General features: G+C 35.5%; 2 protein-coding genes and 1 long non-coding RNA gene across 4 annotated transcripts in view; 1 reads left to right on the top strand and 2 right to left on the bottom strand.

Annotated features, from left to right (window-relative positions):
- LOC138693042 (uncharacterized) overlaps nt 1-21,012 on the top strand; it is a 61,238-nt gene extending 40,226 nt beyond the window's left edge. Inside the window, exon 3 of the long non-coding RNA XR_011330214.1 lies at nt 20,285-21,012. This is a non-coding gene — a long non-coding RNA (uncharacterized lncRNA). The remainder of the gene's footprint in view (nt 1-20,284) is intronic.
- ptc (protein patched) overlaps nt 1-22,972 on the bottom strand; it is a 249,300-nt gene that overhangs the window by 80,118 nt on the left and 146,210 nt on the right. The window lies entirely within an intron of this gene.
- On the bottom strand, nt 129-5,119 carry LOC138693026 (uncharacterized). 2 transcript variants are annotated; one of them, XM_069816555.1, is made up of 8 exons: nt 4,548-5,119; nt 3,423-3,582; nt 2,659-3,322; nt 2,198-2,409; nt 1,996-2,090; nt 1,641-1,830; nt 1,322-1,549; nt 129-1,195 (listed from the first exon to the last, which is right to left on the bottom strand). In XM_069816555.1, the coding sequence occupies exons 4-7, from the start codon at nt 2,351-2,353 to the stop codon at nt 1,367-1,369; spliced, it is 624 nt and encodes a 207-aa protein (XP_069672656.1). In that variant the 5' UTR covers nt 2,354-2,409; nt 2,659-3,322; nt 3,423-3,582; nt 4,548-5,119; the 3' UTR covers nt 129-1,195; nt 1,322-1,366. The 2 variants fall into 2 exon arrangements, with proteins under 2 accessions (XP_069672656.1, XP_069672647.1); XM_069816546.1 differs by having other exon boundaries at nt 129-1,549; nt 4,548-5,118.

The raw sequence follows: 22,972 nt of genomic DNA, 5'->3' as shown, positions 1-22,972 counted from the left end.
GCAAAATTACTGTAAGGTTATCTATACCTGCATCTTACCACACTGTTAAAAGAATAACAAGATCAGAACATGACAATGTCATAACAAAAATCAGAATGCTTCTAAAGCAAATGAAAAAAACTGGATAATACTTTTCATTTCATTTATTATATTGCATAGATCTTACATTAGCAATGAAGCTTTAAGAGTTGGAACAAGTCAAAAAGTTTACAAGATTACAATTTTTATTATTTTACAATTTTAGGCGAGATGTAGTGAGGCCGAGGATTCGCCAACAGATTACCTGGCATTTGCCTTATGGTTGGGGAAAACCTCGGAAAACCCCAACCAGGTAATCAGACCAAACGGGGATGAAGTGAGTTGAGGCTGAGGACCTGCAACAGGCCACCTGGCAGCTGCTCCATGACGGGGAGAAAAACCAATCAGACCAAACGGGGGATCCAACCTAAGCTCGAATGCAGCTCCGAATCAGCAGGCCAACGAGTCTGTCGACTGAGCTACATTGGTGGCTCTACTAAAAATATAAAGTAAATAGCAATCAGATTATAAAATTAACAAACCTAAACGATTATTCATCAGTTAAGCTATAAAATGTAATACATAGCAAGTAAGTTAATTCAATTTAAAAGCATACACAATTCAATGAGTTGAAAAACTGACAATACATATCATGCAAATTACTTCAAATTACAAGCATAAACAATTCATCAATTGTGCTATACAGACTACTACTTAATTTAAAGCATATACATTTCATCAATTAAGCAAAACAAAAATGTAGTACAATACACAGTAAAAATAATACACATAATGTAATAAGTGAACTTCTATGAAAAACTACAGTGGCAGAACTCATACTATCACAGACCATGATTGCCTCAAACATGTACAAAGAACTGATATTTCATAATCCCCCATATGTCATTTCTGAAATCTCAATGAAGATATCGATAATTGTCTTGACTGTCCAACTTTACTCAACTTTCAGTCATCCTGCTAAATATTGGAGTGCAAGATAACAAATAACACCAACTGCTGAGCATTGGGTATCAATCAATCAACAATTTCATTACATTAAGAAAAAAAACTAAAAGAATTAATTGAATATAGATACAACACACAAAACAAGGCCACTTCAGAACAGTAATTGGCACGGCTCTGTTGTCTTAGGATTCTTATGTAGATTCAATTTCACCTGAAAGAACAAAGAAGTAGCAAGTTATGAGTAGATGTAGGTGTATGCCTAACCACAAGAAATAAGATAAACGGTTGAAATAATAATAATGGTCATAATAATAATCATAATAGTAATAATAATAACAGTAGTGGTGGTGGTGGTGGTGGTGGTGGTGGTGGTGGTGAAAGCCTAATTGTCTAAAGGTGTAGCCAACGCCTCCTCTTCTTCTGCGTCATCTTCTGAGTCGCTGCTGTCGGCATGATTAATGATGAATTCTTGTATTTCAGGGACGTCCTTCACTTCTTCGTTGAAATACTGCATTATTTTCTTCTCAGTATGTTTCACTTCGTTGCTCCAAATTTCTTTTGTCACCTATCACATACAAGGATTTACATATGGCAAATTGGCAAGTGTCTGAGAGTGTATGTGTGTTTGAATTCAGTAATACTTCTCTTTGACTTACCTTACTGAGAGCCTCCTTCCAAACAAATTTTGCTCTATCTAGACCTTGACCTGGCCGAGATACCACAGTTTTGTTATAATAGTGCTTTGACACAGACCACACCAGTTCTATGGGATTAAAAAAGGAGTGGTATGGAGGAAGTCTGATGACAATATGACCTTCATTTTGCAGCATCTCATCGACGACATACCTGTAAAAAATATATAAAATATAATTGGAGTTATATATTTGTAAATAAGGGTGGTGTGACCAGCCAAGCACCATGACCGAGATCTATTGTACTAATTGGAGCTAAGTAGGAGTAGTGTCTGAATATGAAAAGAATGCAGCTACAATAAATTTGAGTATTTAGTACCTCTTCAAACTGTTTCGATGGATAATGCATAATCTCTGAAGTTCAACCCTCGTTGCATTTTCTGGTGGTGATACACCATTCTGCCTCAACCATGACTGTAAAATATGAAAATTAATATTGCAATATAATATGAAAAGATAATGTCACACCATCAACTCTTATCATTTAGTTCAACAAATCTATTATATTCAATTGCAATCACCAGTAGTTGCTCTTTCCTCCACTTTGTTGTTGGCTGATTTTCCACAAGTCTGCTATGATATGAAGCATTGTCCATGACAATAACACATTGCCCTAATGTTCTGAGGCCAACAATCAACTGTGTTTCCACCCACTTCTCAAACACAGGCCCATTCATAGCACTGTGGTAGTCCTGACTTTTCTTTAAGTTACATGAAAAAATTAAATCAGCACCTGCAATAAAAATGATACATGGGCATACAGTTTCGTCACATGACTCCACAGTATTTAATTAAAGAAAATAAAACAGACAGATTTATTCATTTATTGCAATTACACCTCAGCCCATAAGACATAACATGAGATCCTCTTTGGTGAAAGGCTTTTCCAATTTCTTATTTAGTCGCTAACTTTTATATTTTTGTACCCTGTCTTAAAGAAATTACTCTTGCCAAATTTATGTACAATATCAATATGAGTTACCTGGTATAAATCCTTCTTTTGTTCCGGCATGAATAATAACTAATCTTCCACCCTCATTTGTAGGCCTACGAATAACACCTTTCACATCGCTGGACACTTCACCTGCTTTACTCCATGAATAAGTGGGTGATCCTATTAAAAAAAACAGAGAGAGAAAAGCAATTCACATTGAAACTCTTAAGAGACACTAAAATTTCAAACACAGCAAAACCGTTCAAGAATTTTATAACTAACCTCTAGTTATAATATGAAACTATTAATTGCTAAACATGTTGTTCTCACCTGAATTCATGACTGGTAGCTATATTAATTGCAATTTCATATTGCACATAAATGTTAATCTATTTGTTAGTAAAAAATTCAATCATTCAATGTCTCACAATACATTGAAACTTACCATTCATAAAAATCCAAGTCTCATCCAAGAATACTACGGGTTTAGGGTTCTTACTTACCACATTCCTTACATACTCCCTCAAAAAGCATGACCTTTTAAAACGAATAACTTCACTTTCCCGTACATGTGCATAAGGATCCCCTTTGCTCCATACAAATTTCATCTCTTTCAAAATTCTTTTCACCGATGATAGGGATCCTCTAAATAAATATGTTTCATAATTACCATTCATATGTTCAAGAACTTTTGCTGCTGTTACTACTTCCCCTGTAATAATAAATAAAAATTATGCCAGATTTTTATACATATGACTAATATTAAAATTACATTGCATAAATCAACACAATAATTCCTGTAAGTTCCCTACCTTTATGTAACTTGTCATAAATAAATCTCGCAATTGCATCTTTCGTAAAATCATCAGCATCAGTTACTGGACGTTTACGTAGTCTATGTTTTCCTGGTGTCACAAGTGGGGTCCTCTTCTGTGAATTGGTTATCACTCTCCTAATTGTAGCGAAGCCAAGCTGCAATAATAAACAATAACATAATGCTTCTAAAAATTGTTATATCATAAAATTCATGCATGACACCAACATTTAGGGCCATATGAATAGAAAATGATCAACATGTCAGGTTGAGTCTACGATAGGTTTAAGTGGGCTAATATTTAGGTAATTCTCCAGAAAACCTACATGAAAGACATAATTTTATTTTGTTTCACTGATTTCTGTGATATCTACATAGTGATGAACACGTGGTTTTAGTTCACAGCCACAAATACTTTCAGCACAAAAATCCTTTGCCACTTACCTGTATATTCTAATACAATGTTATTGTCCCTCCCTCAAACTTGTTACTAATTACCAATATGACATGCGAGAGGTCCAGGATGAAGAGAAATGATTAGTTTCCCAGTAGTGTGTCCTGGATCTCTCAAGTGTTATATATGTAAGAAGTAGATTGAATGGGGTAGCTTTTCTGAAGGAACATCACATTTAATATTACTTAGACAAGTCATGAATAAATTATTCAGTCAGAGTCAATGTTTCTAAGTTTATAGAGTACCCGGTTATTATATAAAACTGAATTATTTTTTAAGCACCATAACAGGCCAACATTCATGTAATATTTGCTGAAATATCAAGATAGTAATTACAACAATATGAATTGTATTTTCTTCGGTCGATGTGGCATGTAAATTGTGATCTGAACGGTTAATTTAATAGCAACACAGAAAACCGGAAATTTACTTTCGTGCTGTTTGATTATTTATTCGTGTAATTTGTAAATGTATTTAAGCTATCACCTACTGCAGTATTGCAGTATCTTAAATGTATTTTGTCTGGCAATATGAAATTCACTGACTTGATTAAACAGTTATTTTCTAGATACATAACCTAAAAATATGTTTTATTTGACCACATGAAATTATTAGTAGAAACTCCTAAAACTGAATACCACTTTGAAATATATGCTTAAGAATACTTACTCCTAATAATTTTGATATTCTGGTTATAGTTGCTGTCTCCGTTCGCATAATTCCTTCTTCATTATCTTCTTTCTTCAACTCATTATACATGTGAACTATAGATTCCTGAAGCGTACTCTGAATGGCACACATTTTCTTCCTTGGAGGAGTCACTGCCACGCTATTTCCTCTCTTTGACATTATTGTAATAAAAATCTAAACACGAAAGAAATTCATTAAAATGTGAAATGGTATTTTTATCAATTAGGCCTACCCACGTGCATTATCACACCCAAGTATAATATTATAACTAATTGTACTTATCTGACTATTCTTCAATTATAACCACAACGCAACACATAAAATAACTATTATGTATTAATATTAATACTAATATTAATTAATTATTAATAAGTTCGAATTTCACTATCTTTCAGTAACCGACTCAGAAATCTAGAACCATTCAGTTTTCAACAACGCCAGTACTGAGAATGCATACAAGGAGTATGACAGTAACACCAACATAACAGTTACAAAAACACTACCAGTTGCAGTATTTGCCAGTACCGAAATTCGAAACGAAGTTGGCAAAAGAAAATTCAACCTTCAAACTAGAAAATCACCATAATCCACTAGCATATGTAGTAATGGGGGAAAAATGGTTAGGTTTCACCCTTAGGGTATCAAGTTACCTGGTCTTCCCTATATGTACGGGGTATAGTGCGGCGTACTGTAGTGGCAAAAAAAAAAAAAAAAACCGGACCGACCCTTGTAGCTGATACAAAAGAATCCTTTGCTATGTATTGTGTCAAACTGTGGTAATTTCAATATGGATAATGAAGCCAGAGGTATGTACTGCTATTTAATGTAAAAATACGCAGTTATCTTTGCCGAATAGAGGTAGAAATGTAATATTGATGCCAGATGAAAATAAAACTCTCAAAGTTTTTTCGTCTGTAAATTTGAGGCACTGAAGGAAACAAAAGACGGCAAGAATCGAACAAATGCAAAAAATTTCATTGTTACAATAAAAGATGGATGTGTTTTGTGACTAGCAAAATTTGAATCTGTGACTCTGAAATCAGCTACAAGGGTCGGTCCGGTTTTTTTGCCATTACTGTACACACTTCAGGTCTGCTGCTGTTCAGTGAACCATGTCAAAACAAAACAAAGCTAGACTGTTGGAAATGCGTGTTCCAATAGGAGAATTTGGTAGTGAACACTTCATTAAGAAGGAAGAAAACGTATTTTATCAAAAAGAAGGAAAAAGTTTTCTTTTTAACACTTAAAATGTTTACAGTTATAATGTATACAGACTGGTAAAGCAAGTAGTCAGTGCAAATAATTTTGATTTTATTGTGATCTCCACCATTAATTTGTATATTTATTTATAGATATGTACATACATAGGCTGTGTTCACTTATAACGTTCACGTGTAAAACAAGTAGGCATATTCGTAATTAAATTCTGTAATGTGGCAGTAGAGACGGTAATACATAGAGAAAAAAATAACTTACAAACATTTCTAAATGAATGAGTTGAAAAATCAGAGCCTAATGCCATACAAGGAGGACAGCTACATTTAAATTACGCACTACACGCGACATTTTTAATCGTGTTCAGCACTCAATGCGAAGACGAGCGGAAGCCTGTATTCAGGATGGAGGATTTCACTTTGAACATTTCACCTGATACGTGAACAGAGCGCTCCACCTCGTAAATCTGATAACTCTGTAATTACACGTTTCCGGACCCATGCTGTAATATACTTTCTTTCTTCTCTCTATATGAGGAATCTATTCCTTAACTTTTGCCGTCGAATTTTGATACACCCTATATTTCATCGTTCAGACCTTCCCACAAAGAATTCGTAACAGGAAAAGGGACGTCAGCAGCATAAATTTGGTCCGGCAAGTTGTTATACAACAAATTCATGTAGCATGTAATGGATCTTAAATATCTGGGGATATCATTATTGTCCTTATAGTCTTGTTAACCTGTTACAAGTTTCGAGTAGTAATGGTGGTAGTGGTGTTTTATTTAACAACGCTTTCAACTGTCTATTATTTGCCGACGATCAGGTAATTGTTACTACCTCTGACGATCAACTACAAAAAACAGTGTAGCCTATAAGCTATGCAAATTAGCCAATGAATATAAGGAGAACTAAAACAATGGAATTCATTAGAACTCGACATAGGCCTAGAATGTGGAACATAGTAATCTGATATATTATCGAGAAAATAAAATATAGTTTTAACTGTCGACGGCAATTCGGAAGGCGGTAGTTTGCTAGCGTTTGCGTCGAGAGAGACAGATAGAGAGGGCAAGGCAGCGTGCAACATTGCCACATCGTACTTCACTCGCACGTGCAATACAAATAGCGCAGGAGAGAATTTAAATTATCAAAAGACAATAATGACCTTAGCCGTTGATTACTGTAAGCATGACACCAAACAAACCCTCTTTCCTTCACTAACGATATTCTTTGTACGGTTCTCAATCCCACACCACATGCTTCTGCAGTCGTTTCTTGCGTGTTGGCAACGCTGCAGTCAGCATCAAGATGGCCGGCAGCGTTCTGCTCGTCAACGTTTTTAAAATAATTATACATCTTAAACACTATTTTCCGCGCCTGCCTGTGAATTACTTGTCTTTTTACAGTCTCTTCTTCCATTTATTTATCTTACACGTACATAGTAAATGTTAGTTTCATTTATTCAATGTATTGAAACACTCACACGTGAACAAACGAACTCTGGAAGTACTTGTTATAGACTGATTCTGATTGGTTCTACTGTACAAGTTTGTGACGTCACATACCAGAAATGCTACGGCGCATATAGCAGCCTACCGCCTTCCGAAATGGCATCTAGTCTAGGATGCATGTACACATATTTGGAGAATGGGGACATATCAATGTCTAAGAAGTGGTACCTCATATCTACAAAAATGACGATTTAGTTTAAGTACATTGTTATTTAGATTAACTTCGTTTTTATGTTTACACAATTGAACAATTAATAATATTTTGTCCTCAAATAGAAGATCTTGCAATGCAGAAACATGTAAAAAAAAGATATCTATTTTGAGAAAAATTAATTTTAAAACGGATTTCTGATTCACTTGCAAATTCACAGATAATATTCACCTGCAAATTCACAGAAACGAGATATCACTTCTTAGCCATCGATATGCAGTAAACTAAGATTATTTGAACGAGTTTGTAGAACAGTTCGAAGAAATCTTAAAATAAGACAAGAAAGGATACTCAGCACGTTCATAAAACCATGGCGATTCCCTTGTTAACATATGGATCAGAAACACTGTCACTTTTCATAGCTAATTAACGTAGATTCGAAATTACAGAAAATATGTGCTTTCTAAGGCCTGTAGCTGGAATTTTCTTACGGAACTAAGAAAGAAGTGACGACATTTAAAATTTGCCACAAATATACAATTTAAGTGAAAAAGTGACAGGGAATACATCGATTCCCTATAATTTCGTTAAACTTTTATGCTGTTTGTGACTGTTATTGTCACCATTGTTGGGATTGTAAGGTTGTTTGGAATTTGAAATAACATTTTGACATTTCTGGAGATTTAAGAGATCTGGGCGTAACACTTCGCTATGATCATCTATGCACTGCCTTCATGCAGAGAGCATTTTTCTGATTATAGTAATCACTCGTTGGGGGAAATATTACAGGTTATGTATTTACGTATATTGTCGTACTTAAAGATATAACCTATCAGTACCATTACAAAATTATGTACGAACGCTACTATATTGAATCTCAATCTTCAAATGATGAGGAAATAGGAGTTACATGAACATATTTTGTTAATGAAAAGCAAATATAGGCCCAAAATTAAAGCCAGAAATATCTGGAAATCCCATTATATGTCACCAAGAGGAGTCACGAAGATAAGGGCGAGTTTCGGTCACTGATTTCGATGATACGTTTAGTTAGGCGTTATTTCAGGTTGAATAGACCTCAGTTTTTTGCCATTCATGATATGATAGAGGATTCTTTGCTATGTTCTGATTAAAATTATGTAAACTGTTAAGACATATAGATACATTATTTCAAATGTTATAATTAATATGCCTATTATTAAATCTCATCAAAATAAAATATAGTCCTATTTATTTTCAGATCATCTGATATTTGTCTCCAGATTTCTTCTTTAAGTATCGTGTTTTTTATAGTTTTTATCCTGTGTATCATATAAATAGGCCTACGGGTGACATCGTACAAGTTCGATAAGTTTGTGACTGCAATTATCAGCCATCTTTCCGCATTGTCAATAAAAAGAATACAATTCACCGCCACCTGTGATATTACTTCTTCATCTTTTTCTACATTCAATCGTCATAAAGAGTATAAATGTCAAACATCTTCGATAAATGTGTGAAGGAAATTCGTTGCGCTACCGATTCCAGCGAGAAACTCGCTCGAGGTTTTCGCCTCGAACGAGAATCTCTTCCAGTGTGTGGACGTCCGTTTGAATCCATGTTATCAATCTTTGATATTTCTCGCAACACATTTCTCGTTAGCGAGATCTCTTCAAGTGTGTAACGGGCCTTAATATGTCACCGTCTCACATCAATGGCATATGTTCACAATTCACGTGCTTACGTTCTGCTGCTTCCTTTGACCTGAAGAACGAACCACCGCAGATTCCGCGACTTATCAAAGCGCCATCTATCGGAGGGAGCTACACTCCCCGGCTGCCGTAGAAGCCTCTGCGGCTCCCTGGGATTTGTGCAACTCTCAGATTCAGTGTTAGGGCCTACCACAGTCTAGTATAGACAGTCACGAAGCTCAATACGTAGGGAATATGTATCCATAGATTGTTGCTAACCACTAGGATCGCTACTATCGCCTCATTACAGACAATTCGAAATAGTACCGGCACAGTCGATTGTTCCTAGCACCCTCACAACTCAAGCTTCGTGACTATATATACTAGACTGTGGTGTTACACTGATTCTGGCAGCTTCCCCAGACAGACGACATCTGTAGGCGAATCACGGAACTACGTCTTTCACGATCTCCTGTCAAACTGAAACTATTAAAGATGATACATGGAATTGAATTTAATGAAAGCGAAATAAATCCGAAGTTCAACACCTAAAAGTACGCAGCAATTCTGCTTCAAGTGGTTGAGGGAAAACCTCGGAACAAACCCAACCAGTAACTTGTCCCAATCAGGATTTGAACCCGGAGCCACTCGTTTCGCGGTCGGGCATAGTAACCGTTGCTCCACAGCGGTGGACGCGAATCGGGTTTGAGTCTACAAACTTCGTATTTTATTGCACGATCACAATTCGAATACGAAACCTGAAAAGAATAAGAGTAGGAACCTCAATTCGAGGTCACAGTGACGTAAGGCACTCGTAAGCTTTTGGCCTTTGCTTCTCCCTCATGTTAGATTTCTCTTTCTGACGTCTCAATTTGTACTCCGGCGCTTCTGACGAAACCTCCGCCTGTACATAACCCTTTATTTATAGAAGCACGGCCTTTCCCCAAAATTTGAACGTCAACTCACCCTGTTCTCCAATACCCATAATTTAAACACTAAATTCCTTTAAAAAAGTAGATTTTTCCCTACAATTTTTGTGCATGTTCTTTGTTATTAGAATGTGTAGATATCTAGTTTTCTTTTTTTAAAAGAGTAAAAAAAAACAAAAGATCTAATACACGAAAGACAGAGCGGTAGATGGAGATAGGACGGCTTCCCTTGTCTGCAAGGGGTGAGGGGACAGAACAGGGCGGCGGTGTTGCCAGTCGTTGTTATCGTGGCGACTCCGTGTGTGGTCCCCCCTTACTCAGGTCGTCCCCCTACCTGCATGGGATTACCTTACATCACATCCGAAGTAGCAAGGTTTTCTCCAACTGGTAGTAGTTGTTCCGTACAATTACCCCTCTCGCTCCCTTCCCCCAGCCAAGCGACTTGATAGTGTTCTCTGGACTGACCACTTCACAAAAAGCAAGATCGCCGTGAATTACCGGTGTAACAATATTTGGTTTGTCAGAAGAAAAAAAAACTTTACTCTTCCATTATTAATTTTGACATATATGTTTTTAAGAAATGTCCTTCGCTCTCGCTCAAATAGTAGCCTAATAAATACATCTGGCTATAGATCCAGAGAGTCTAGATTAGATTTCCGCCAGATAAATGAAAGATAGTCACCCAACGATAGAGAATGGAAATGTGTAATTTATCTTGTCATCTCCGTATGAGGAATGTTAGGTTAATAAATGATTACTGTGCATATTACTGTGGAATCCCGGCCACCAAGTCACTCAACTGAGTGCGCTCCTTGTATAAAGGCAGTTGACTTAATATAAAATGAAGAATCCACTGCAAGAATGATGGATGTCACTTTCTTGTCGAAAATGAACCAAGACTGTCAATGCATAGCTTAAGACATATAGAATGTACATAGAGAGTTATGTGGCATTAACACTGATAATCATTATCCAGTAATGATCGGAAAATCACAGTTAAGCTTTGAGCGCTAAGCATTTCAAACTTTCAGTTGTTTCTCCTGCAAAATATATTCCAAATGACTTCTTGCAGTGGACTCTTCAAATGTCAACATACAGGCCCAACTTGGAGTCAAGCCACAAAGGGGGAGAAAAAAACACTGGAGGGGAGGGGTTCGATCCGGTGCTGTGAATTGAACTTCGGAGTAGCTCAATGGTGAGAGCGCTTGGTACGTAGAACCAAGGATCCGGGTTCCATCCTCGGCGCCGGAGCGAATTTTTCTCCTCTAATATTAATTGTTGCCATAACAGATGTAATCCACACCTGTGGAGTAACGGTTAGCGCGTCTGGCCGCGAAACCAGGTGGCCCGAGTTCGATTCCCGGTCGGGGTAAGTTACCTGGTTGAGGTTTTATCCGGGGTTTTCGCTCAATCCAATATGAGCAAATGCTGGGTAACTTTCGGTGCTGAATCCCGGAATCATTTCACCGGAATTATCACCTTCATCTCATTCAAACGCTAAATAACCTAAGATGTTGATAAAGCGTCGTAAAATAACCTACCGGCACTAAAATAAAAAAATAACAGATGTATTCTGTAGGACCAAAAAAATAATAACCTTTACGTAGATTCTTCGAGCAACAGTGCATATTACTGTACAGATTACTGTGCATAATACTGTGGAATCCCGGCCACCAAGTCACTCAACTGAGTGCGCTCCTTGTATAATGGCAGTTGACTTAATATAAAATGTCAACATAGATGCCCAACTTGGAGTCAGACCACAAAGGGGGAAAAACACTGGAGGAGAGGGGTTCGATCCGGTGCTGTGAATTGAACTTCGGAGTAGCTCAATGGTGAGAGCGCTTGGTACGTAGAACCAAGGATCCGGGTTCCATCCTCGGCGCTGGAGCGAATTTTTCTCCTCTAATATTAATTGTTACCATAGGCCTAACAGATGTAGTCCACACCTGTGGAGTAACGGTTAGCGCGTCTGGCCGCGAAACCAGGTGGCCCGAGTTCGATTCCGGTCGGGGTAAGTTACCTGGTTGAGGTTTTATCTGTGGTTTTCCCTCAATCCAATATGAGCAAATGCTGGGTAACTTTCGGTGCTGAACCCCGGAACCATTTCACCGGCATTATCACCTTCATCTCATTCAAACGCTAAATAACCTAAGATGTTGATAAAACGTCGTAAAATAACCTACCGGTACTAAAATAAAAAAATAACAGATGTATTCTGTAGGACCAAAAAAATAATAATCTTTACGTAGATTCTTCGAGCAACAGTGCATATTACTGTACAGATTACTGTGCATATTACTGTGGAATCCCGGCCACCAAGTCACTCAACTGAGCGCGTTCCTTGTATAATGGCAGTTGACTTAATATAAAATGTCAACATACATGCCCAACTTGGAGTCACGCCACGAAGAGAAAAAAAAATACTGGAGGAAAGGGGTTCGATCGGGTGCTGTGGATTGAACTTCGGCGTAGCTCAATAGTGAGAGCGCTTGATACGTAGAACCAAGGACCGGGTTCGATCCCCGGCGCCGGAGCGAATTTTTCTCCTTACTTACTTACAAATGGCTTTTAAGGAACCCGAAGGTTCATTGCCGCCCTCACATAAGTCCACCAGCGGTCCCTATCCTGTGCAAGATTAATCCAGTCTCTATCATCATACCCCACCTCCCTCAAATCCATTTTAATATTATCCTCCCATCTACGTCTCGGCCTCCCTAAAGGTCTTTTTCCCTCCGGTCTCCCAACTAACACTCTATATGCATTTCTGGATTCGCCCATACGTGCTACATGCCCTGCCCATCTCAAACGTCTGGATTTTATGTTCCTAATTATGTCAGGTGAAGAATACAATGCGTGCAGTTCTGTGTTGTGTAACTTTCTCCATTCTCCTGTAACTTCATCCCGCTTAGCCCCAAATATTTTCCTTAGCACCTTATTCTCAAACACCCTGAACCTATGTTCCTCTCTCAGAGTGAGAGTCCAAGTTTCACAACCATACAGAACAACCGGTAATATAACTGTTTTATAAATTCTAACTTTCAGATTTTTGGACAGCAGACTGGATGATAAGAGCTTCTCAACCGAATAATAACACGCATTTCCCATATTTATTCTGCGTTTAATTTCCTCCCGAGTGTCATTTATATTTGTTACTGTTGCTCCAAGATATTTGAATTTTTCCACCTCTTCGAAGGATAAATCTCCAATTTTTATATTTCCATTTCGTACAATATTCTGGTCACGAGACATTTGAATTTTTCTCCACTAATATTAATTGTTACCATAACAAATGTATTCTGTAGGACCAAAAAATATTAATTTTTACGTAGTTTAATAAATGAAATTTGAAATGGTTTAACCATTATAATTTACTTAACCCCTTGACGCCTGATGTACATTATAGTGTAGCCTACATTGTTTTTTTTTTTTTTTTTTTTTGGAATGTCTTCGATACTTTTAAATATTTTGAAAATTTCAATGTGATAGAAATGGAGAATATTATTTTTGAAACATTTCTATACCTGAATTAAAAATAGAATTTAAAATTTTGGGGCCCCAGGGGTCAAAATTGTCCCCAAATTTTGATTTTCTGTGAAGACTTGATCTGGGAATTTTGGATCCCCAGAGTGATTATGTGACCAGTTTTTTTTTCTTCAATTTTGTGTGATATAAATTCAGGTCTAAAGAGATTAATGAATACATGGCTAGTATAACTCCATTATTGCTCTACTTTGTCTGAAATGATGGCCTTACGTTGTATATACACAATGACCAGAAGTCCCACTTATTGTCAGTGTCTTAAGGGGGTTATACAGTAAGAATCGTGAACGAATTTTAATTTTTTTTATTGTCTCAATCGATAGAATATACTTCTCTGTATATATTTTGAAATTTTTCGATATAAATGTTGAGAGGGAGGGTGTAACATATGCAGCAGGTGATTTTTAGTGCGGGATGTAAGTACAAGCATGTCCCAACTTTAGACACATTTTCCCGATAATTACATTTTTGATACAAAAAACTTGATATCTCAAGAACCGTTTGTCTGATTTCATTCAAGTTTTGTACACTTGTCTTTTGTAATAACCTCTACAACAGGGTTGGGCACCAAGAGCGAATTCTACTCCCTCACGGGGATCCATATGACTTCTCTTCAATCCCTTTCCTCTCCGCCGAACACCGCGCAGCGTTAATGCCGCGACGGATGAATATTAAGCGTTCCCCGTTTAGAGTTTGGAATCGTTCCCGGTGCCCAGCCCTGCTTTAGATGTTGGACCACAATTGTTAAATTTTAATGAAAAAATGAGCAATTTTCTAGTAAAAATACATTGAAAAAGAAACAAATTTTTTTCAAATAAAATTTAAAAATCTATAAATTTAGTATGAAGCCAGCTGTGATGTCATTGAGGACCACTCTTTAGATTATAATATCAGATTTAATGAAAAAAAAAAAAGTAAATGGCTATTATTTTCTCAGTTTAGGTTAAATCATGTTTTGTGTAAGAGATAATTTTTTTTCTTGAAAAAAAATGTAAACTTTAAACTATATTCGTGGTTACTAGATCCATTATATATCATATTGAAGCTAAAATAATGTAGAAGAAGTTTGCAAAATTTGAAGAAAATACATGAAGTGGTAGTGAAGTGTTTAATATTTTATAAGCAGTGCAACCGCTACTGTATGGAACCCTTTAAATATTGGATCTCCATTGTCACAAAAGTAGGGTTGCCACCCGTCCGGCTTTCGGCAGGATTGTCCCGGAATTTGAAATACTGTCCTGGATTCCAGGAGAACACACTACTTTTGTCCCGCCTATGGCAATTTTGAGAGCATCGAAGAACAATATTCCAAATAGAGGTCCCCATGGAAACAAAAATATGAGTGAGCATGTAAAGGCATTTCCTTAGTGTTCATATTCTTTATGTTAACTCTATAGGCTTCATTCATTCATAGTTTTCTACCCAAGGGAAAGTCCTACACTACAAACCCGGAATTATCAAATCTTCCCTTTCTTCCGCCTTTCTCTTCATCTGCGCATACGATGCATATATCTTAATGTTATCTATCGTCAAATGCTAGGGAAGCGATAAAATTAAACAAATGCTAGGGAAGCGATAAAATTGTGCGATAAGCAGCTATGATTGTTTGAAAGACGTCCTTTCGTACCGTTTTATTGGTCAAAAGTAGTAATAGTCATAGTATAAACACAGTCTACTATATACAGTCACGAAGCTTGAGTTTTGAGGGTGCTAGAAACAATACACTGTAACGGTACTATTTTGCATTGCCTGTAATGAGGCGATATTAGCGATCCTAGTGGTGAGCAACTATCTAATGTTTGCATATTTACTACGTATTGAGCTTCGCGACTGTATATACTAGACTGTGGTATAAATATTCTGATAGCAATTTTTATTAGTTATTAATAGCATACTAACATTGATTTCTTTTACGTTTCTGCAATTTTATATAGCTATGATTCATGGAGGACTTCTCTTTCTAGCACAATCTTTTACAATTGTGGCAAGAAAATTTATTGTTGCATAAATATTGTGATAGCAATTTTAAGTTTTTACTAGCATACTAAAATTGTTTTCTTTTACGTTTCTGTACTTTGATATAGCTATGATCGATGGAGGAATTCTCTTTCTAGCACAATTTTTACAATTGTGGCAAGAAAATTTATCATAGTATAAATATTCTGATAGCATTTTTTTTTAGTTATTATTACCATACTAAAATTGTTTTCTTTTACATTTCTGTAATTTGATATAGCTATGATTGATGGTGAACTGCTCTTTCCAGCACAATTTTTGCAATTGTGGCAAGAAAATTTATCATAGTATAAATCATCTCAAACCCCTTGAATAATATTATCGTATAAAGCATCGAAAGCACCTATTACATTATTAAGTAATATAAAAGCAATCACAAATCGCTTGAGATGTCATAGTAGTTTAGATTGCTCTAAAACTGTTGAGAACGTCCACTCCATTGAAACCTCCATGGAATTGCGGTGGCCGAGTTTCTGGATCCTGCCCCTCTATGCAGGCTGTTCCATAGTATACACACGTTTGTGTACGCTAGATCCTTTTCCTCGAGAGGTGCAGCAACTGTCCATAGTGATGGTTATGTCTTCATTAGTCCGATGTAAAGCACCCTACAGTCGATAATGGAGTAAGAATATTTCTCATTATAACTGTAAGCATTCCTGATGAGACAAAGTGGCTTCATTCTCTAATACAAAAAAGTAATTTATTCTTCAGATATGAAAAGTTAATACTACATAGATTTTCATTAACGGTAATTTTGTTTCAGAGGCTATTCACATAAAATTGAATGCTTTACGGCTGAAATAGACGAAAGGTTCGTGTAATTACAAATAATTCCTTTATGCACAGGATCTTATTTTTAGACAAAGCAATGTGACTTTTATTTGGAAATTAAAACGTAATTTATATACTGAAATATGAAAAGTTAATAGTCCGTAAATTTTCATTAACGGTCATTATATGCTTCAGAGGTTATTAAGACATAAAAAAACGATTCATGACTGACATGGTCTGACAGTTAGTGTAATTACAAAGCTTTCCCTTACGCGAAGGTCGATTGCGTCATGGTTATGGACTTTTGTACGCATATCCATAGCTTCGAACCTCTGAAGGTCCTATGAGATTTTTTGTATGGCAACACCGTACTTTTCAAATAAATGCTACGCCTATGGTCTTAGCTCGAGCTATCCGTAGGTTACTTTGAAACTAAATGTTCATGATTCAAACCACCTCCTTCGTTTTCTTCTTCTTTTTTTTTTTTTTGTTATAATTTTTGGTTTTAATTACCTTTCGGTAATGTATTAATTATTTCTGTGTTGCATTAGGGGAGACTATTCTACCTTTAAACACTTTCCACATTTTATTTTATTTTTTTTTCTAATTTTGGGAAATGAAATTGTTTAAGTAAAAAAATGCTTGAAATAATTAGTGAAGATTCCTTTACAACTTTCTATATGTATTTTTCTGTTTTACAGATCTATTAAGGATAGAAAAAATAAAATGAAGGGATATGTAATGTGTTCAAAGGTACAACAGGTTCATGTACCTTGAAACATACCCTCTTGTAAGTTGGAACACATGGAATATAGGTGGGAATATAAGCTGTAAAAAACTGACAATCATATTTAAAATGTATTTGCCATCATAAACCAGAGCAGGCCTCTCTGATTGAGATTTTATTTCCTGAAGGAGCAATAACTGCTTCAAAAGTTTTCTTCAAGGCATCCGGATCAATTGGGGGACTCTTAACTCCAGACTTACTTCGTGACATGATCTTACAATAAAATAAGAACAAAAACCGACAGTATCGTGTACTTTGGAACATGTTTCATGGTACAAGATGTTTTGTGTTCAAAGGTACAAGAGAGTGCACGTTTAAACAAATATGGCTCCACAACTAGAGATTCGAATAAATCAAGGAAATTAAAATATGTTATTACTAGGGGGCGGATGTTGATGAAAAGTCATCTTATTATTCACATTAGGACGATGCCTATTACTATAGAAATCCTTTCTATGTTAATACCAACGTAAAAAAATAATTTCTTACGTTGCATTTTTCGACGTTTTTGAACTAATAGGTCATTTTTATATTTTCTGGTCATTTTTAATACTTTGAAGAACTTTTAGATCATTTGGAATGCATTTTACTTTCTTCTTTACCGATAGGTCTGTTAGCACTGAATAAAGTCCATAACATTTTCTGATGATATGGTGGTGTTAGCAAAAGAGGAGACGATACTACGGGTCACATACCACTGGGAGCTAAAAGACAGCTGTGAGCAGTATAGGATGAAGGTGAATGCAAATCGGAAGAAAAATAAAGAAGATAAAAGTGCTAATTCGAAATGGGGCAGATTTAAATACTTCGGGTGTACTACAAGCAGTAACATGAGCTGCTGTCAGGAAGTCAAAAGGGGGATAGCAATGGCAAAGGAAGCTTTTAATATAAAAATGAGCATCTTCTGCGGACGTATGAAAAAAGAACTAAGGAAGAGACTAGTGAAGTGCTTTGTGTGGAATGTGACATTGTATGGGGCATAAATATGGACATTACGACGAAGTGAAGAGAATCGAATAGAAGCATTTGATATGTGAATATGGATAAACAAAATAAGAAATGAAGCTGTGTTGGAAAGATTGGATGAAGAAAGAATGATGCTGAAACTGTTCAGGAAGAGGAAAAGGAATTGGTTGGATCACTGGCTGAGAAGAAACTGTCTGCTGAAGGATGGACTGGAAGGAATGATGAACTAGAGAAACGTTCGGGAGAGAAGAAATCAGATGTTAGACGACTTTATAAGATATATGGATCATATGAGGAGATAAAGAGAAAGGCGAAAAATAAGAAAGATTGGATAATGTAGGTTTGCAGTAGAGGTGGGGAAAAATAACGTAACAGTTATTTTGGAACCGTTCCTTGTTTGGAACTGTTCCAAAAAGTAACAGCACCTTGGAACACTATGTTCCAAAATAACAGTGTTGCTCTGAGCTAGTACGAAATTTCGTTTCACTTTGGAACTACATTATGACAACTCCTGTTCCACAGAACGGAACATGTTTGGTACTATTGAAAGCAGTGACGCCAACTTTTGAAAAATAGTGGGTGGGTTCAAACATTTGACGAGCCTTAAATTAAATAAATCTCAAACCACGATAAATTATTGGGTGGGCTCGGATTCCACGAGCCCATATAAGTTGGCGCCACTGTTTGAAAGCAGAATTGGGAATCCTTTCGTCGTACTGAAAAAAATGTTGGAAACTAAAGTAAAAGATAAATAGTAAAGATACGAAGATAGTCTTTAAATAATGTACACATTATCTTGGAACTGATGTTAATTAAGTATAGGATTCTATCAAATAACATAATGCCTGTATTATAGTAACTACATTGTGAATTTTATCAAGGGAGATGAAAATATATAGGTTATGTTTTATTTCCAAATATTTTAGTTTTAGTTTCATCACCATTCTTGAAATTAAACTAAAAACTGTTGAAACATGACTATTATTAAAGTTCTTTTGTTAAAAAAATACAACGGTAAATTTTCATATTTCATTACAATGAGATTATTATTCTTCATGACGGTACATTATTAATATGAATTTTAGCATGGCCGAAGTGATTATAGCTTTTATTTACGCTTTTTTGAGAAATTGAACACTACTGTGACCTTCAGCTAAGCAGAAGAGGAAGAATAGGTTAGATTTTATTTACCACTGGGATCCATTTCGATTTCGTGACCAATTTACAAATAATTTAAAATTACATTACATTTCCTGCTTCGAACAAACCTGATCTACGAATTCAATTTAGCATTAGAAAAGATTTCATTTCCAGGAATTCACATCTCGACTCATTATGACATCGTACTGCATCACATGGCATACAGGGAAGTATGTGATCATTTAGCGTCCGTACATGTTCCTAAATACCACTGTTACATTACGTACTAGTAGTACGTGGCTCTTCCACTATTACATTAAATACTCCTGTTACAAAAAATACTTGCTGTTACAAAAAATAACTTGCTGTTACAAAAAATACTCGATGTTATGGAACTACATTATGAGTCATGACTATAAAATAACGTAACGGCCTGTTCCAAACCATTACTGTTACATTGCATACTAGCAGTACTGTACCTGTTATAAATACTTGCTGTTACACGTTACAATATACTCGATGTTATAGAACACGGCCGACTTGATGATACCTTTGCTTTCAAAGATGAAGCGAAGTTAGCATCAAGTCGGCCGTGTATGGAACTACATTATGACAACCGTTGCTGCGCTGTTATCAATTTAGCGACTTTGTCACTATATCTGGCTACTTTTAACAATTTTCAGGGACAAAATCAATACCAACTTTTAATCCTGAACTGGCGTCGTACATAAATATAACGTAACTGGTTTCGTGGTGTCAATACTGTCAGTATGACTTCTGGACTTTCTCATGGCCCTCGACTTATACTTTTGCCTTTTTTTACCCAAATGTTTGCATAAACTACTTTGACTAAAGGGTTTTAACAAAAATAAATTGTGTCACACGCTTCACAGAATGACAGAACTGAATTTAGGGACTTGACTCTGGAGGAGTTTCGTTCATTCCTGGTGTGTTTTATTTTGGTACAGTTTCCACATTAAATATATAATATAAAAATTAATTTCTGATCCTACAGAATGATCCTATGGTAACAACATGGAGTCAGGCCACAAAGGGAAAAACACTGGAGGGATTCGATCCGATGCTGCGGAGCGAACTTCGGCGTAGGCTATATAATATATGATGGTACTGTTATTTTGGAACTGTTATTTGGAACCTAGTATTTTCATGGAACTGGAACAGTTGGAACTGTTATGAGAAAATAACAACTTTTCCCATCTCTAGTTTGCAGTGAAAGAGCTACCCTTGGGCAGAAGACCGTGGATGAACGATCCGTAACTTCTAGATTATAATATGCAAAGTTATCGTAAATAGAGATGGCCGATATTTCACAAACCGATATTTTGTCACAGGTATTTTTTTTGTCACAGATAAACCTGTGATTGATGACGCGAAATATCTGTGACAAAATATCGCTATCGAAATCTGCTCCGTATTCAGTCCTCTGTGATATTTTCTCCTCTACGTCGCAGGTTTGCGCGTGCGCATGATACAATAACAGCAATCGGGCGGTAGTTTCTCCATCTTATTATAAATGATGTAGTTATTACACGATTTAAATAACAACATCATTGGTTACCAGTACTTAATCTTGTGTAAAATCCTGTCTGAACAACTGTTTTGTTTTGTAATTATTTTCTAATGTTTTTCCTAATACTTATGTTTCATTAATTTGTATTCTATGACTCAATATTATAATGTTAATGTACGACTTAAAATGTGTCCATTATATTATATACAATAAAAAGGATCAATTTTTAAAACGATTAGAATAATCATATAACCTCAATTTCTCCATACCCAACTATATTTAAAAATGATCAACTAGTTCATTATCTATAATATAACCTCTTTAACTTTTGACATGTTACTGTTCAGTTAGGTTAGTATTTATTTGCTAATGGTACATGTACATAATTTCTTTGTTGAATTTTCCCATATAAATCACTGATGAGTGGTGTGTATAGAGAAATCGTATTCATATTTCACTGCTCTTCAATATTTCCTGCTCATTTTTATCGGTGTGACAAAATATCGGTGTAATTCATGCATATTGGGCTTAGGTATCGATATAAAATATCGGTGTGACAAAATCACCGATATTTAATTGTCACAGTCGTCACAGATACTTGATAATATCGTTTAAGCTCATCTCAAATCGTAACAAACAGATTATCCGCAATATTCTGAACATGAAATTTCTTGCACGGTAATACATACTCTTACTCCGCGCAACTTATTCGTGAGCTATTTCCACATTTTCGCTGGGACTTAATCTATAGTTTATCACATGGCCTCAACCTGCCTACCAGGAGTTATTACTTATTTATTTGCATCAAATGAGTTTATACTCGTATGAGCAATTACACAGAATTTTGTGATTAACAAGGACTAGAAGGAGGTTGCAAAAAAGAATTGACTACACTATCTTTACACAGCGTGTAGCCTTTCTTGAAGCGTGTACTGCGAAAACCCAGTGTTCCGCGAGCAACTCCTAGGAGTTCCCCAAGCCCTAAATAGTTTTTAAATTTTATTTTATACTCAGAGTATACAAAAAATCAGGAAAATATGAACCAATAACATGAAATATCACGAATAATAATAATAATAATCTATACTAATAATAAATCTGTAGCCGAAATTTTTCTGGTAATTTTCGATTTTCCAAAAATAATTGGTCCTAACATATATAATTAACCACCCTGAAACCGAAAATCGCTTTTTTGAAATTTGTTTGTATGTCTGTCTGTCTGTCTGTATGTTTGTTACCTTTTCACGCGATAATGGATGAACGGATTTCGATGAAAATTGGAATATAAATTAAGTTCGTTGTAACTTAGATTTTAGGCTATATGGCATTCAAAATACATTATTTAAAAGGGGGTTTATAAGGGGGCCTGAATTAAATAAATCGAAATATCTCGCTTATTATTGATTTCTGTGAAAAATGTTACATAACAAAAGTTTCTTTAAAAATAATTTGCGATAAGTTTTATTCTTGAAAAAGTTTGATAGGACTGATATTTAATGAGATAAATGAGTTTTAAAATTAAAATAACTGCCATCTAAGGCCGTGTAATGAATTAAAAAACAAATGACTTCGTCTATAAGGGGCCTTGGACAGCAACAATCGAAAGCTATGAAAGATAGCCTACAGAGAATGTTTCTGTGTTTGTATGAAGTAATATCGGAAGCTAAATTAACCGATTTGTATAATTAATTATTATTTCACCATTGGAAAGTGTAGTTTCTCTAGATGGACATAATGTTATAATGTTATTACAGTAACTTCTGATATAATATAATATACTATAATATAATATAATATAATATAATATAATATAATATAATATAATATAATATAATATAATATAATATAATATAATATAATATAATGTAATATAATATAATATAATGGGTTCAGAACCATAGTGGGCCAAGCGCCATTTATTGAATACGTAGAAAACAAGGGTTAAAATTAAGTTATTACCATAATTCAATGGAAACCTATAACAAGTAAAATAAAATATACACATTAAATCTAAATGATGCCAATCTTCATTAAACTATGGTTGCATGTAATAAAAATTAAGAAACATGCTAAAGGAATTGTCATTGCACCAAATGAGTGTCTCTGGACCAAAATGATCGCATTTTAATTATTTAGATGCAATTTAAATTAAGTAACATATTAAACGATTTA

This window comes from Periplaneta americana, chromosome 2 (assembly GCF_040183065.1).
Source record: "Periplaneta americana isolate PAMFEO1 chromosome 2, P.americana_PAMFEO1_priV1, whole genome shotgun sequence".
NCBI lineage: Eukaryota > Metazoa > Arthropoda > Insecta > Blattodea > Blattidae > Periplaneta > Periplaneta americana.
The sequence above is the reverse complement of the archived record's forward strand: the minus strand, read 5'-3'. Positions and strand labels throughout refer to the sequence as shown.